The 16,554-nt window shown below is 41.6% G+C and overlaps 1 protein-coding gene across 4 annotated transcripts in view; it reads right to left on the bottom strand.

Annotated features, from left to right (window-relative positions):
* Window positions 1-16,554, bottom strand: part of CCDC148 (coiled-coil domain containing 148) — a 208,370-nt gene that overhangs the window by 31,542 nt on the left and 160,274 nt on the right. For all 4 annotated transcript variants that reach the window (XR_009351940.1, XM_059167279.1, XM_059167278.1 and 1 more), the window contains exons 11-12: window positions 4,959-5,076; window positions 2,349-2,489 (exon numbers count right to left, since the gene is read on the bottom strand). Coding sequence is in view for 3 of the 4 variants with exons in the window: in XM_059167279.1 (XP_059023262.1) it covers window positions 2,349-2,489; window positions 4,959-5,076 (259 nt within the window). In the remaining variant the exon portion in view is untranslated. The remainder of the gene's footprint in view (window positions 1-2,348; window positions 2,490-4,958; window positions 5,077-16,554) is intronic.

Raw genomic sequence — 16,554 nt, 5'->3', positions numbered from 1 at the left:
CATTATTCTATTTTTAAAATAGACGAAGTGAAACGGAGATCTCTCTCGAAAACTGACCTTCATTTCCCCAATTCACCTCCCCAGAAGCAGCCAATCAGTTTCTTGTAAATATGTTCTAGACATCTTCACCATAGACATGACAGGAACAAAACACATTCTCTTTCTCCCTAAGTCTGTTTTTACTTCTGTATTCTTATATGGTTAATGGCAGCCACAACTAACGATTATAATTTACTGAATTACTTCTAGGTGCCAAGCAATATCCTAGGCAATTGGCATTTATTATCCTAATCCTCATAAGAACCTTACAAATTATTATTTTACAGATGAAGTAAACAAGACATAAAGATGTTAATAGCTTACACAAGTTCACATAGCCAGTAAATAGCGGATGTGGATTTGAATCCAAAATGCAGGCTCTTCTCAGTATCACTTGCTGCCTAGCTTGGTATCATTACTCCCTCCTCTTAGACAAAGCCATTCATGCCCCTCTGTCCCGTGTTGATGAGGCCTCTGCCATCTGAAAAGGCTCTGACCCCCAAACCCACCAACTTTCTATCCAGGACATGTTGCTAACACATATCTGATTATATGATTCACCTGCTTCTGAGTCTCGCCTGTGCTCACAACATAATGTCTTAGCAAACTAGAGCTTCTGTACTTTTCATCCTGACCGTAATCTAGGTTTCCAGTCTCATCTCCCAGCACCCACCCTTGCCGCTTACTTTACAATGAAGACACGCCAGTAAGGGCCCCTTTCTGCCCTCCTCTGCTTGGTGAAACCCTTAATTGCCTCAGCCCAGGTACCTGAAAGTTTTCCCGTCTCTGACCAATTCTCTGCCAACCCTGGCTGCCCTCCCTGCTTTGGCTTCTGCAGACAAACTTACATCCTTATGATGAGTCCCTTTCTTTCTACCCTACCCCTCCTCCCAACCTATTTTTGTTTGTTTGTTTTTAGGTTAAATCACCTAGAGTAAATTTTGTTACTGCTGCTAAGAATCCTCACCTAAGATGTAGATTAGTTTCTTCTTTGACACTCTGACTTCCCTAGTCACGTTTCTATGGGTTCCCTTCTGCTTACCACTGCAGCCCTTAGACCTCCACCACGGAGGTAGTCTCACCCCAGGGGCATTACTACCACACAGGCTACTTTTCCTCCCAACCCAGCTACCCTGCTCACTTCCTCCAAGAGAACAAGTCCATACTGTTTGGAATGCAGACCTGGCAACTCTACAATGCCAGAGACACTGTATGTTCCATAAATATTTGTCCAATTAATAAATGAATTGTCCACAAAGAGGCACACTCAATTTATTTGTCAGTGGGTGAATGGATGCAGTTTCTTACTTTTTAAATAATTAAATATTGAGCTGTGCTCTTTAGGTTTATAAAATTAATAAACTAGGGGGAACTACTTTCTCCGTTAATTTCAGTGATACCCAATCATTCATCGGTCTTCCCTCCTGCTTTCCATCCATCCATCCAAAAAGACTTTTTTCCAAAAATTTTATTTATTTATTTATTTATTTATTTAGCTGAAGGCAGAGGCTTTAACCCACTGAGCCACCCAGGTGCCCCCCAAAAGAATTTTTACAATCCTTTCTCAGTAACAGACTAAAAGGAGTCAGAAGTTCCTGGAAATAGTTAAATACACCTTAATATTTTTCCACAGAAAATGATTTCTTTTATCACTAGCTCTGATGTATTATCTTCATTTTAATTTCTGAAAGCTCCCCTCTGCTTTATCCTATCAGTATCATCAGTTGTTACTTTAACAGGACTTATATTATGATTTTAAACAAATTCCAAATGATAGAGAAACATTTAAACAAAATACAGTATTAACACAACTTTAACGTTTACAAGTTTTAAAAATAATTTTTAACATAAAAATGTAAATTTAAAAAATAATTTTCGGGATGCCTGGGTGGCTCAGTGGGTTAAGCGGCTGCCTTCAGCTCAGGTCGTGTCCCAGGGTCCTGGGATGGAGTCCCACATCGGGCTCCTTGCTCCATGGGGAGCCTGCTTCTCCCTCTGCTGCTACCTGCTACTCTGCCTGCCTGTACTCTATCTCTCTGACAAATAAATAAAATCTTTTAAAAAATAAAAAATAATTTTCAGTGACAGATTCATATGTTCAGATAAACTATTCCACGGTCACCTATCAACTATTTTATAACATTAAGAATTGGGCAGTGATTATGTGCTATCATTTAGCAGTAAAAATTATGTTAATCCATGTGGCATTCAAATGTAAATATTGAAAATAATCTGAAACCCAAAACACACACTTCCATAAATCTTATCGTCATGGCTTTTGCATCAATCATGCTAATTCCCATAATTACCTGGTATTCATTGTATGTATTCAATGTAAAGAGTGGCTTTTGAAGAATAAATTCTTCTTCAATTCCAATACCCATCCTTGCTTTCGATGCCATTGTATCTGACATCATTCTAACGGGATCAAACTGAGCGACAATAGCAACCTAAAAGAAGAAAAAGCACAACTACTTGGATTAAGATACAAGCTAACTACTTCTGAGGAACACTATTAATGTTTAATGTCTAATAAAATTTCCTAACTTTAAGGAAGATAAAACCTAAGAAGGAAGGGCAGACAGAATATTAAACCAGGCCAGTCCTAGAAATCCATGAAGGAGTTAATGGTTTAAAAACAAAATATATTAAAAGGCCATGATATATATTGTTTGCTACTGACTGAATAATTACAGTTATGATTAAATTTAGATAAAAATTTATATTTCTGGTACTAAGAGGAAATCAAGCCTAGAAAACCTACATATTGAACTACCCTAGAAGTAACCAAGAGTAAAAAACATTGACTTTTAACCACTAGCAACATATGGCCATGGTAACAACCCCATGAAGCTTTCTAGGAAGTTTAATCTGATCAAGCTCAATTTAGAATATATTGTTAATGGGTTAAGTTGAGTTGTGTTGGCATCATTGGGCAAGATGTGTGAATGCCATTGTGTAAGTAACTAGAGTTCCAAGGATTGTTGTAAACCCTTGTTTTCCCTTCTACTGAAAAATTGTACAGTCATTTTAACATAAATGCCCTTGTCCTTTATGATAATTGAAATCATTCAAACCTGTATCCTAATGAAAAGAAGCCACTAATTTTGTAAATTATATGCACCATTAGTAACACCTCTCTGTTAATTCCTAAAGTCAAGAATTAGCATTAAGAAAATGGCATTTTTAATGCCATTTAGAAACCATAATGACATAACTGAGTTGAACGTACTTTAATTATTATAGGTTTCCTAGCCAAAATGTCTTATACTATAGTTCTAAACGCTGATTACAGGTAATGGGCACGGATATTTCCTCTTTCAAAGAGTTCACAGATGGGAAGAATTCTAATTATATGGACTCTGTAGTTATCCAAGTTATATTGTGAACAAGAATGTGTTTAGAAATAGTGACATTAAAGTTTTGTCCCCAGGAATGTAATTATTTGCTAATGATAGAGTAATTTAACGTTTGTTGAATCTAGGATGACAGGTCTTAGGTTCCTATGCTTTGAATTTATTTCTGTCAACTATTTTATCAAGGAAGACGATATAATAGTTGTATGCATTAACACTTCCCCTAAACTATGCCATTTAACTAGACCTCCTCAGTTTGAATCCAGTCTGACAGTTACTAGCTGGGTGACTTTGGGGAACCTATGCCTCCTCAGTTTCCTCTTCTATAAAACAGGAATATTGCTATTCCTGTTTTATTCTATTTTATAGAATAGAATATTCTATTTTATAGCAATAAAATAGAAATAATACATACATCATGGGGTTGCTATAGAGATTGAAATAAAACCTAAGAACATTTAGAAGAGGGCTTTATACTTAGTATTAATTTTAAAATATGAACACACATTGGGCACCTGGGTGCCTCAGTGGGTTAAGCCTCTGCCTTCAGCTCAGGTCATGATCTCAGGGTCCTGGGATCGAGTCCTGCATTGGGCTCTCTGCTCAGCAGGGAGCCTGCTTCCCCCTCTCTCTCTGCCTGCCTCTCTGCCTGCTTGCGATCTCTCTCTGTGTGACAAATAAATAAATAAAATCTTTAAAAGAAAATATGAACACATAGTACTGCAAACCTATGGGGCAGGTACTATCATTAGTCCCATCTTTCAGAGGAGGAAAGGAAGCTTAGGGAAGTTAGGTAAAAAATCCAAGTTTCCTCTGCCAATAAGAACCGAGCCAGGTTGTACCAGGTTTGAAGGACACTGGAGGCCAAGTTCTTATTCAAGATTCCATGTTTCCTCCACCGACATGGAAGGCAAATGAGAGAATCATTTCCTCTCAGCCAGGAAATGGTGTCAATGGACTTTGGAGCTTATGATTTGAGCTAATTATTTTCAAATCAAAACCTCTGAAAAATTACCAAGTAAAACTATTTTATCACATTTCTCAAATTCTTAAATTCCATCTTTTGCCATCTCCTCTCTACTTTAAAAACTTTTGCCTATTTTCACTAGGCAAAGCAATGGGAGGCTTTAATTAGCTCAGAGCAGTTTTAAAAAGTGGTTTTTCGCATGTTTGCTAACTATAGGGTATTTCTAAACAGAGGTTCCTACCCCAAAGAGGATTACCTTGCTCTAGCTCCCCCAGGTTTTTTGAGAGCATAAAATCCTTCTGGTAGATGCAGAGTTTCACTTCTGTAAATGGATACTCTTCAGCTATTAAACTAGAGGTAATATGGATGCATTTAAATCTTGGGAGAGCTTTTTGAAAGATGCTGATAAAGTTATTTTAATACACTAAGAAACTGGAAATCGTTCAACATAAACCTAATTGCTCCCAGGAGTGAAGACCAGTGTCCCAATTTAGAAAAGTTACATTTTATATCACAGAGTTTGTGATCTAAGCCTACTAATAATGTTATGAAGGACACTCAGAAACCACCCATGAAAATTTCCAAATTAAAAACACCTGTTTCCTAAGGGCTTCTAGACGTCTCTCTCTCTCCTCTTGTTCATGAGCGTCTCGAAGGGCCACTTCTTTTTTCTCCATCAAACGCTTTTCCAGTAATTCTTGTCTATATTTAACCCTTTAAAAATAAGGCAGAAGGACATTAGGAAAATATTATGATAATTGTAGAAATTATATGGATAGGAGTATAGGGGCAGGAGGCATGTCTGAGGTGACATCATGGCCAAAATTTGTTCTTTACTTGCTTCTGGTTGATTTCTCACAGCCACACAATCAAATATACTGGTATAAAATGCAGGCTACAGCAATTCTAAGAACCAGAGAACTGCAGATCAGAGGCTAGGAAAACGTAGGGTAAAAGCCAATCCATCTCTTTCATCGCTGAAATCTTTGTATTGACTCTCAAACTGTCCGTCGCTTGCCACAGCTGCAGTTAATCTGACCCAGCAGACGACAGTCTCACTCCTGAGTGATTATTCCAGCTGTTTTCTGAAGAACAGTTCTAGCACAGTTTGAGATGTTAAAAAGGCTATGTTCCTAGTTAAACATCATACTTTTAGAAAGAATAGTAAATAAAATGATGTAATAATATGCCAAATTACTGGAACTTAAACCAGACTTGTCTATATCGTCACTCATTCGGTCAAGAATGCCCTTTTTGGATGTGTGTGTGTGTGTGTGTGTGTGTGTGTGTGTGTGTGTGTTAAGTCTAAAAATTGCATTTTGACTGTAGATGGCAGCAAAAACATAATTTTTCCCTTAGCATTGTTTCTATTCTCCTTAAAATCAGCAGATACTAACCCAGAGAACATTTCAATAGCTCCAAGCTCATTTGACCCTCTTTTGCTGCCTTTTTTAGACAGCCTCCTTCCCATCTTCTTGCCCAAGCCACTCTTCTATTGAATTTTAGGAATGAGATTTGTCTTTTCTAAAAAAGTAGACACTTGGGTTCTCAAGTGAGTATGAGGTCATTGCCTCTGTCTTCCATTATTGATAGTTTAGATTTAACTTTAAGACATCGGTCACAAATGTGCTTTGCCTTTAGCGTGTATACCTGCATTTTCCACAGATGAACCCTCACTAGACCTATTTAATTCTGGATCCTGAGGTTTACTGAGGTAGCTGTTCACTACGCATCAACTCTGTTGCTAAGTGCTTTCTATGTTTTAGTTCAGACTTCACCACAACCTGATGTTGGGGTACCAGTGTTGATCCCGTTTTTAAAGACAAAGAAATGGAGGTGTAGACTGGTGATGTAACTTGCCCATGTTCTCACACCCAGCAAGTGGCAGATCCAGAGATCCAACCCAGGCAGACTGGCCCTAGACCTCCCGCTGACCCTGACCCTCCCACCCCCCTGCTATTAGCCAGTGTGCTCTTCTCTCTTCTCCCTTTGATTGTTCCTCTCCCCTCACTGACACGAATACCTGCTGCGTGCTTCCCCTGTGCTAGATATTATAAGCACATTGAGAAAAAGACAGCTCTTAGACACTTGTAGTTTAATATAGAGACAAAAAGGCCTAAGAAGTAGTCAAGGTATGTAGTGCCTTCAGAGAGGTATAAAAAAGGTCCACTGGGATTTGCAAGGTTGTGGGAAGGACTGGGAGGCTTCAGTAAGAGCTTCAGGGAGGAGGCAGCATCTGAGCTGGGTCTCAAGGATTAGCATTTGGAGAGACATGGTAGTGGAGGGCAGGCTGGCCTTCCTGGCAGACGGTGCCAGGACAAGGGTGAGTCAGGAAGGGCGCTCACACTCAGGCCCACGCAAACATTGGGTTGGAGGGGCACCTGGGTGGCTCAGTAGGTTAAAGCCTCTGCCTTTGGCTCAGGTGATGATCCCAGGGTTCTGGGATCAAGTCCCACATCGGGCTCTCTGCTCAGCAGGGAGCCTGCTTCCCCCTCTCTCTGTCTCTGCCTGCTTCTCTGCCTACTTGTGATCTCTGTCAAATAAATAAATAAAATCTTAAAAAAAAAAAAAAAAAAAAACATTGGGTTGGCATCTGAGAGTAGGTAACTTTTTTTTTTTAAGATTTTATTTACTTTACTCTGAGCAGAGAGCTCTGAGCAGAGAGCACGATGCAGGGCTTGATCCCAGCATCCTGAGATCATGACCTGAGCCGAAGGCCGAGGCCCAACCCACCGAGCCACCCAGGCGTCCCTGAGAGTAGGTGACCTTTAAGTTTTGCCCCCTGGGCACTGTGCTTGCCTTACTGGTCACAGTCCTTTGAAAGGAAGAGATCAAGGTGGCTAGAACAGAGTAAGGCATCTGAAACTGCATCATTTGAGCTGGGTGAGCGAATGAAAGAGAAGCCCAGGGAAGTACTGGCAGGCTGAGCCTGGAAGTCCCTTGGTTCCTTCAGGAAGATTTGCTCCTGGGGAGGAAAAAATCTTTAAAATCAGGCTGCTCCTGAGGCTGACATTAAAGCAGTCGCAGCACAGGAGAGGAGAGGAGGGAAGCATGCAGTAGACACTTGCAGAGTACAAAACCCACAGTGGGATTTAGAAGGCAGATCCTAAACTCCTCTGACGGCCATGGCTGTCCTCCTCATCCCCCATATCAGGAGTCGGTGGTCAGATACACAGATTAAAGGAGCACAAACCACACTGCTCCCTTTCTCCAAGGCCTCCACATCACGGGAAGCTCTTGCTCATTCTCCCCATTTTCACTAAAGGCGTGATACAACCTCCCTAATGAGGTTCTACTCAATTTATGTACTGAGTACAAGTTAAGGGAACTACTGTGAAGGTTCAATTAAAAGATACCCTGGGATTTGATAATTACCATATGCTAATCCTCAGAACCTTTGAAAAGTTTCTCTTCCTCTGGGATATATAGGTTGCTTTGTCTGCATCAGAGTTTTGTCTGCTGTGAAAAAGTAATAGTTGTTCCAGTGAAGGGAGCTTGACTAGTAAGGAAGAAGTTGCAAATGAGAATCAGGCATTTGGACTTATGTCTGAAGAGGCCTGGCTCACGGGTTACTCTGAGGCTCACTCGCTTATTCCACAAACGTTTACTGAGCACCTGTTCTGCCTCAGCCACTGTGCCAGGTGCTGGAGATACAATTTCAACATGGGAGGCATGCTCTGTCCTCACAGAACTGACAACCTAGTGAGGATACAAAGACCCAGACCATTTTGATAAGGGGCGGGGAGGGGGGATAGTTCTGGAGAGGCCATGTGTCATAGGCCTTGGGAGAGGCACCTTGGCAGAGTGGGGGTATTCAAGGGAGACCCAAGAGGAAGTTCTCCGAATTTCAGACCTGAAAAAGGAGCAGAGGGGGAGAGACCAGAATGTTCTAGGCAGGGAAAAACAATATATGAAGGCCCCAAAGGATGACCAAAAGCGAACGATGCAAAGTGCGGCGTGCCAAGAGCCGAGACTGGAGTGCAGAAGAGGCCAGATGCAGGCTTTGCAAGCATGAGGGCCTTGATTAGGGAAATAGGATGATCAAAAAAACCTCTCCTGTAATATGGACATGGATTGTAAAGAGCCAAGACTAGAGAGAGGTATCCACAGGCAAGCTGATGTTTTCCTATCCTAGGGAATGGAAGGAGGTAGATATTGAGGAGATACTGAAGAAGACACAGACTTAAAATTTATGTAGGAAATAGAATAAATTGGAATGTTTAGTTCATGGGATAGCAGAAGAGATAGAGAGAGAAAGGAGTTAACCTTTCTTTCTTGCACAATGAGCAACGGTGACCCTCAGTACATCTGGGAACTTAGAAAAACAGGGAAAAGAAGGAAAATAGGTTCAGTTGGAACAAGGACCAGCCTTCACAGATCTGGGCTGAAGATGGAGATGGGGGATCTTAATCAACAGCATGGAATCCAAGCAATGATGCAGATGGTATCAATCAGGAAGAGAGTGTGAGGCAATAAGAAAAGTAGGTCTAGGAGTGATTGCCAAGGAAACATTTAAGAAAGGGACAGAGGAGGAAACTGTCTAGGAGAATGGGAGAAATGGTGCCAAAGCAGTGAAGGAAAATAACATTAACGCTGTCAAATGATACAGCAAGTTCTGATGTAACACCAAGTGGTCGCTGGATGAAATAGGAGGGAGTTATTGGTGATCTTGGAAAGAGAGTTCAGAAGAGAGGTGGCTGAAGAATTAGCAGAGCCCATGAGGTGGAGGTGGGTGAGGGTCTAGAGACAAACCCTTCAGCAAGACTGGTGCTGCCATGGGGGGGGTTGCTGCTGGGAGCTCGCAGCCCATCACCTGTGTTGCCTCCGAAGTGATGATCAAGATTACTCTGGACACCTTGAGGATTTGCCATGGAAAACTTAAGCAAACAGGCAACACACCGAAATTCTTCATTTATACAGATGCTATGGTTTAAACTCAAATAATAATTTCCTTTAAAGGGGGAAACTCTTGGTGCCACTTTCTTCTCCCGGTCTGGATAGAAACTTTTCTTTGCCTAAAGAGAAGTGATGCAGAAAAACTCGAGGGAGGACGCCAAATACTCACATATTCATGGGGAAAGAAAATAGCAACACAGTAAAGTCAATCATTTGGAAAATTTTCCACATAAATACCTTTAGCTATTTGAGGTGGAAGATTTTCTCCAAATTAAACTGTTGCTATGAAAGTCAATGTCAGGAAGTGGCTAAACTCAATAGTCTTTAAGTTGTGCACAGAATTCCCGAACAGGAGTCTTGAGTCCATCCCTCCGTCCGTTTTATGCTCTCTGCGTCTGCAGAGGTTGGAAGTGTAGCAAAATGGGCATTTTCAGCTTCTTGTCAAGGAGGAGAGGCATCCTATTGTTCAAAAGCAACAGCTGCTACAGAATCAGGCCCAGCATTAACCATAATCTGGGAAGGATTTTCTTTAAGCCTCCAGGCCTGAGTAGTTGAAGGGACAGGAAGCTTTCATGTAGAAAGGGAGACCGAGGTAGTTAGGAGACTCTGTATGTGTGTACTGCTCTTGAACAGTTGAATGGACAAATGCAAATGGTTTGGAAACACCTTGAACCTTAGTAGCAGCATCCCTTTACTTCAGTAAAACTTCAGTGAAAACTGGGCAAAATATTACGTACTAAACCTTGACCTCCCTCCTGTCTGGAGCCCAGGTGACTTCAGTCTAAACAAACCTATAGCGACCAAGGGGATTGGTAGCCTATAGTGGCAGGATCTACAATAAAAAAAGATAAAAGTTTGGGCTGTAAATAAGACCTTAAGGCACATCTTAATCAGGGTACTGGAACCAGTATTGAATATCTCCTGAAATTTTTTCAGGGAAGTAATTTGCCCTACTGAATTGAAGGCAGTTTATGTGCAAACTTGCTACTTAGTGTTGAGGTCACGTGGCTCACTCACTATTGAACAAGAACCCTTTACACAGACACCTGCTGGGGTGCTGCTCGCAGAGGCCCTGGAGCAACAACATGCTGAACCTCTTCCTGCCTGTTGGGAAAGCCATTTTTGGCTCAGACCCACTCAGAAAGTCATTCTGCCCACCAAGTGGAGACAAACTCTTCTCTTAGCCATAGGGTACCCTAACAGGGAAGAATCCATGGATCGAAACACAGGCAGGCCAGGTGGCATCATCTGTCAAGAGGTAGATGGTGGCGGGGAAGGGTTGAGAGAGAAGCAGAAGCCAGCCCAGAGAAGAGAAGGAAAATAACATAACTAGTTGCTCATGGGATGCCCCTGGTTGCTTCTAATGATATGGGCAATGAGATTCCAGCCTGGGCATTCTGTCTAGGGGCATAAGCAGAGACCAATTTCTGCCAATAGAATGTGAATCATGATATGGGGAAGTGACATCCTGGTACAGAGAGGCATGGGGAAAGAACAAAGAGGATTCACAGACCCAAGAGATGATCCTACGCCAGCCCCAAACAGAGACTATTCTTCCAGCTCAGAGCACTTACTGGTTCCTTTGTGAGGTGTAAAGACAAGTTGTCATTGGAACTCTATTCTTTAACTGATTGATTCAGTTAGTCAACATATGGTTATTTGAGCACCTACTACGTACCAAACCCTGTCCCCAGATCTAGGATACAACAGGGAAAAATTAAAACTCGGCCAAAAAGATCCCTGCCCTCTCAAGTCTTAGAGTATTTGTGTTTTTTTTTTTTTTTTAATAAGCAGGCCTAAATTAACATTCTAATAAAATATATAAGATTGTTCTTAATAAATTATTTATCACAAAGTCTTAAATTAGCCCCTTCTTATATTGCTATAGAGTGATGGTCTTCAACTATGACAGTCATTAGAACCACTGAAACTTATAAAAAGTTCTGATGCCAAGTCCTAAGCCAAACTAATTACATCAGAATCTGGTGTTATGTTGGTGGGGCTCAGGCATCAGTATTTTATAAAAAGTTTCCCCCAGATGATTCTAGTGTAGAGTGAGTCCTGAGAGCTACACCCCTTGGCCCATTGGTTCCCTAACTTGAGCTATCAGAATCACTTGGAGGGCTTGTTAAAGCCTAGACCACCGAACCACCTCCAGAGTTTCTGATTCAGTAGTGATGATGTGGGGTCTGAAATTTTACATTTATAAGACATTTCCAGGTGACACTGATTTTGGTGGCCTGAGGACTACATTTTGAGAATTAGAGTATAAATATTCAGATTATAGAGATTCTGCATGACTATTGTTATCAAGACCAAACCAAGTACAGCTTACTACCCAGACAGGGCTGATTTCGGTTTGCATGTGCCAAATAGCACAGTTATATGCCTCAGGACTAATCCAAACTAGAAATTCCTGCTTTGGTGCTACTGACTTTCAAGAGCAGAATCCTTCAACTTCCCCTCCCCCTCCATGACCCTACACACACAAATGACAGATTTCCCTAACCACAGTGGCCCTCTTAGCCTTGGGCCAGTGTCAGTGACGAGCAGTTGAGAGATCAGCTGCTACTGAGCCAATTCCTTTCTCCCCAATGGACAAAGCGCTGGTTATCCTATGACAGTTGAAAACATCAGGCTACTGGAGATACTTAAAGCGTACACTCAGTAAAATCAAAGAAGGAAGAAAACACTTGAAAGCATTTGAGCCTCAAAAAGGAGGTATGATGGGGCACCTGGGTGTCTCAGTTGGTTGAGCGACTGCCTTTGGCTCAAGTCATGGTCCTGGAATCCCAGGATCAAGTCCCGCACTGGGCCCCCAGCTCCCTGGAGAGTTTGCTTCTCCCTCTGTCCTTCTCCCTTTTCCTGCTCGTGCTCGCGCTCTCTCTCTCTCTCTCTCTCTCTCTCTCATATAAATAAATAAAATCTAGGGGGGGAAAAAGGGGAGGTATGAGCCACTTCCTTTGGAAATAACTCTTGTAGCTCCAAAAGGGTGGATATTTCTCACAAAGGAGTGAAAACCCACAAAAGAGAGTGAAGTACGTTTTCCTGGTTGCTGTGATCAATTTCAACCTCGCTGACTGACTTCACTTGAGTTAGAAGTACGGTCTTATAAACAGCAGTGAAACAAGGACTGAAGCCTAGGAATCCAGAGTTGAATACACGATAAGATGTAGGGAGAGGGTTACTGAAAGAATGTCACAAATATCATATTAGCTCTTTCCCCATAGTAGTGCAGAAAGAATTTTTTTTCTTTTCCTTTCTTTCTTTCTTTTTCTTTTTTTAAGATTTTACTTATTCATTTGACAGAGAGAGAACAAGCAGGAGGAATGGCAGGCAGAGAGAGAGAAGCAGGCTCCCCGAAGTGCAGGGGGAGGCTGACTCGGGACTTGATCCCACAACCCCAGGATCATGACCTGAGCCAAAGGCAGTCGCTTAACCAACTGAGCCACCCAGGTGCCCCCAAAAGACATTTCTACAACAACTTATTTACCCTCCTCTTGTTGACCCTTTCCTAACCCTTCTAGATTTCAGTAATCCTTTCATACCCTTAAAATTTGCCTAGCACACTCCTTTCTAATAGCATTTCAAGAGGTGCACCTTCTATAAAGAATTAAAAACAAGAATAAAAGTCATTTTTTTGATCACACACTAGCAAGTCTAAACAAGGCAAGTGATGAAATATTCCCTTCACTGGAGCATATAACTCCATCCTACGTCACTCTTGGTTGCTCCTTTTAATAGTTTTTCTTAATTGAAAACCAGTGCTTCCCAGGTGACACTACTCCCATTGCTTCCCTTTAAAGTTGTAGAAGGAAAAGGCTGGCATTTTCCTGGCTTTCTAGCACCAGTTCTAGGAAAGCTTTATCCATTGACATTGAGGTTATACCACCCTCTTTCTGATAGGATTCTTGGAATCCTATCAACTACTAGTTGCCCATGTCACTGCCCAACACTTACTGAGGGTTATTCAAAACTCCCCCTTGTAGTTCTTTGAGCCTCAACAGCCTGCACTTCTCCCCGTCTCAGCAGCTCATTCCTTTGACCAGACTTGGAGCTTGGTATCACTTAAAACTGTTTCTTACCAAAATCTTAAAAGATTTTTTTTTTTAAGATTTTATTGATCTATTTGACAGACACAGTGAGAGTAGAAACACAGGCAGGGGAAGTGAGAGAGGAAGAAGCAGACTTCCCACCGTGCAGGGAGCCCAATGTGGAAATTGATCCCAGAATCCTGAGATCATGACCTGAGCCGAAGGCAGACGCTTAACGACTGAGCCACCCAGGTGCCCCAAGACTTTTTTTATTTATATTTCGACTGAGAGCGAGAACGTGAGCCCACAAGCAGACAGAGAGCCACGCAGTAGGAGAGGGAGAAGCAGGCTCTCCGCTGAGCAGGGAGCCTGATGTGGGTCTCCATCTTGGGACCCCCAGATCATGACTGGAGCTGAAGGTAGTCACCTAACCAATTGAGCCACCCAGGTGCCCCTCCTGCCGAAATCTAGAAACGGAGGAATTCTGTTCTGACTGATCTCAGGGCCACCACATATACTGATCAAGCCTGCACAACTCCAGGCGCGGGTTGCCTGCTGACTGCCTACCTTTCTTATGCTCTCATCATCTATCCTTACTCAACCAGCTACTCTAGCCCATCCGGTTCTCCATTTTTCAATGATCTATTTAAACTGTGTTCTGTGTGCCAGACACGGGGCTAGATCTTCCCTCATGAAATTTACTGTTCTACATCTTACCCCCTGCCCCCAGGTTATGAGACACAGCCAGATTTTATGTACTTCATTCTCTTTCCAGCTGTGTATCCCTGGGTCTATGTTTGTAAGGGTATTATGACTAGTAACCCCTACTTGATTTTTTTTTTTCTACATATGTCCTGCCAACTCCCAGCTCCAATCTTTTGCTGAATTTATTATGTATTTATGAGGTCGAACTTTACCTGAACACTTCACACTCCCTCCTCCAAGTTGTATTTTCACCAGCTGCTTAACATTCTCCCTCTTAGCGGAGAACCTCCCTTCCTACTTCACTGGAAAGGCTATAAGCACTCCTTTCCCTGACATGCTTTGCCCACTTCCGATTATGTTAAGACTAGTTCTTATTCAAGTCCTTTGCTTCTTAAACCTGGGCTTTTATCCCATACGCCTGGTTGTTTCTAGGACCTTGCTTCCGAAATGAATTTCGTCCTTTCCTATTTCTTCAGTCTCTTTCTTGATCCCCGCTTCATGCATCTTTTCCCTCTATAGACCAACTTCTTCAAATGGGGGAAAATATGTCTCCCAACTCTGAATCCCTTTCCAACTGCCAGCCTCTTTTTCATTTTCCCATCGCTGCAAAACATTTTAAAAGAAAAAGCCATAGTTTGTCCGTTCTTCACTTCTCATTTAACCCAAAACCCATGCAGTCTGCCTCCTCCACTTCCTAGAAACCATTCTCCCCAATATCACCAGGGACTCCCAAATGTCAACTAGCTTCTTTTAGAGCTCCTCTGACTTAACCTGTCCACAGTGCCTGCTACTAAGGACCCCTCATGAAATGCACATCTTACCCCTCTGCTTTCCCCTCCTTTTCTTTCACGGGTTTCTCCTCATCTGTCCACCCAAGATTTTTCCAACATGAAAAATCTTCTTAATTTAAAAACATCTTCTGGCAAGTCTGACTCCTGCTATAATCCAGGCATCAGTATCTGTAGCCTCCACCTCCTTCAAACCCCCAAATACTCGGATCTTTTATTTTTTTCTTTATGCAATATCACAAAAGTGGTTTCAGACAAATCTCTCAAGTATAACTACTTCATATTCATATATAACTATCAATAATACAGAACATCTGCTTTAATGGGCATCTGAGTTTGGCATAGTTTTTTTCACACACAAAAGAATCTTAGGAACAAACCTAATGACACATGTCTATGAGAAGTCTGGAATGCCACCCCACATCCTCCTGAGAGTTGAGAGGGCCAAGATTCCACCTAGTCTGTTTTTTTTTTTTAATATATAATTTTATTTTTATACTTGACAGAGGGAGAGCACAAGCAGGGGGAGAGGGAGAAGCAGTCTCCCTACTGAGCAGGAAGCCTGATGTGGGGCTTGATTCCAGGACCCTGGAATCATGACCTGAGCTGAAGGCAGATGCCCAACCGACTGAGTCACACAGGTACCCCTCTACCTACTCTGTTATTTTAGGTTTGCTCTAATCCAAAGGCAGAGAAATAAGTTCCTATTGCTTAATACCTTATGTCTGCAGTGATTTTAACCTGAAATATTTATAGCAGGGATAATCATTTCAAGTATTTAAAAATCATAGAATATATAACTTTGAACAATACAACTTCTTGGAGCCAAGAAAATCTTTTATATAATTAAACCTGTCTGAGGTCACAATATTTGGGATTATTAGCAATAAACCGTTTTATAAATTACAAGAGGTATTCTAAAAATAATGACTTTAAAATTAGAAAAGTTGTCTTTCTTAAATTTTTATCCCTGATTTTTGGCAGTAATTAGATACTAGGGCTAACTACCTATTATGGCCAAATCTAGATTTTGATAATTAGGCCACATTGTGGTAGACATCTGTCTGGTTTATCCTCTAACATCAACCTAGTAACATCAATCCCTTTCAAACTGCCTTTCCTCATTCCTTCTAGGTCTGTTAAAACCTTTAATCAGAGAATACCACCCCCCTCAACATTCCTGGTGACCAGATATGGTTAATAATACTACACTGCAGTGACTGGCCAATCAGCTAAAGTGTGAGCTTCAGTCAAGTCAATCAGAATCTTTCCTGGGGTTTTATATGGCTTTTGAAGAAGAAAAATTTTCTTTTCTTTTCAAGGTCACTAAGTAAAAATAATGTAAATAAGCCTGGAGCTGTTCAGGAATAGTCTCCTTTCTCCCCAGTCTCCCCAGCCCAGACATATGAGAAAGTCCAGACCAATGCATGAACAGGTAAGAGTAAAGAAGTAGAAAGAGAGTGAGAAGAACCTAAAGGTGCCATTTGAGTCCCTGAGGCAAGACCCACTCTTGGATTCCCATTCGTGTGACTCAATCTATTCTCCTGTCTGCCTAAGCTAGTTTGAGTTAGGTTTCTCTCAGTTGCTTCTGAGGAGTCCTGACCAGTCAACATATCACTTATGTATAAGAGAATACTTATCTTTTCATCCTCTATAACAGGAGGGCATGTACCCAGCTGTCCCAATTGATAATCAGCTCATTTCAAAATTGATGGCCCATGGAATGTTAATATCCCACAGGATGTTAAGATGTGTGCCATGGATAATGT

Source organism: Mustela lutreola, chromosome 3 (genome assembly GCF_030435805.1).
Source record: "Mustela lutreola isolate mMusLut2 chromosome 3, mMusLut2.pri, whole genome shotgun sequence".
Classification (NCBI taxonomy): domain Eukaryota; kingdom Metazoa; phylum Chordata; class Mammalia; order Carnivora; family Mustelidae; genus Mustela; species Mustela lutreola.
The sequence above is the reverse complement of the archived record's forward strand: the minus strand, read 5'-3'. Positions and strand labels throughout refer to the sequence as shown.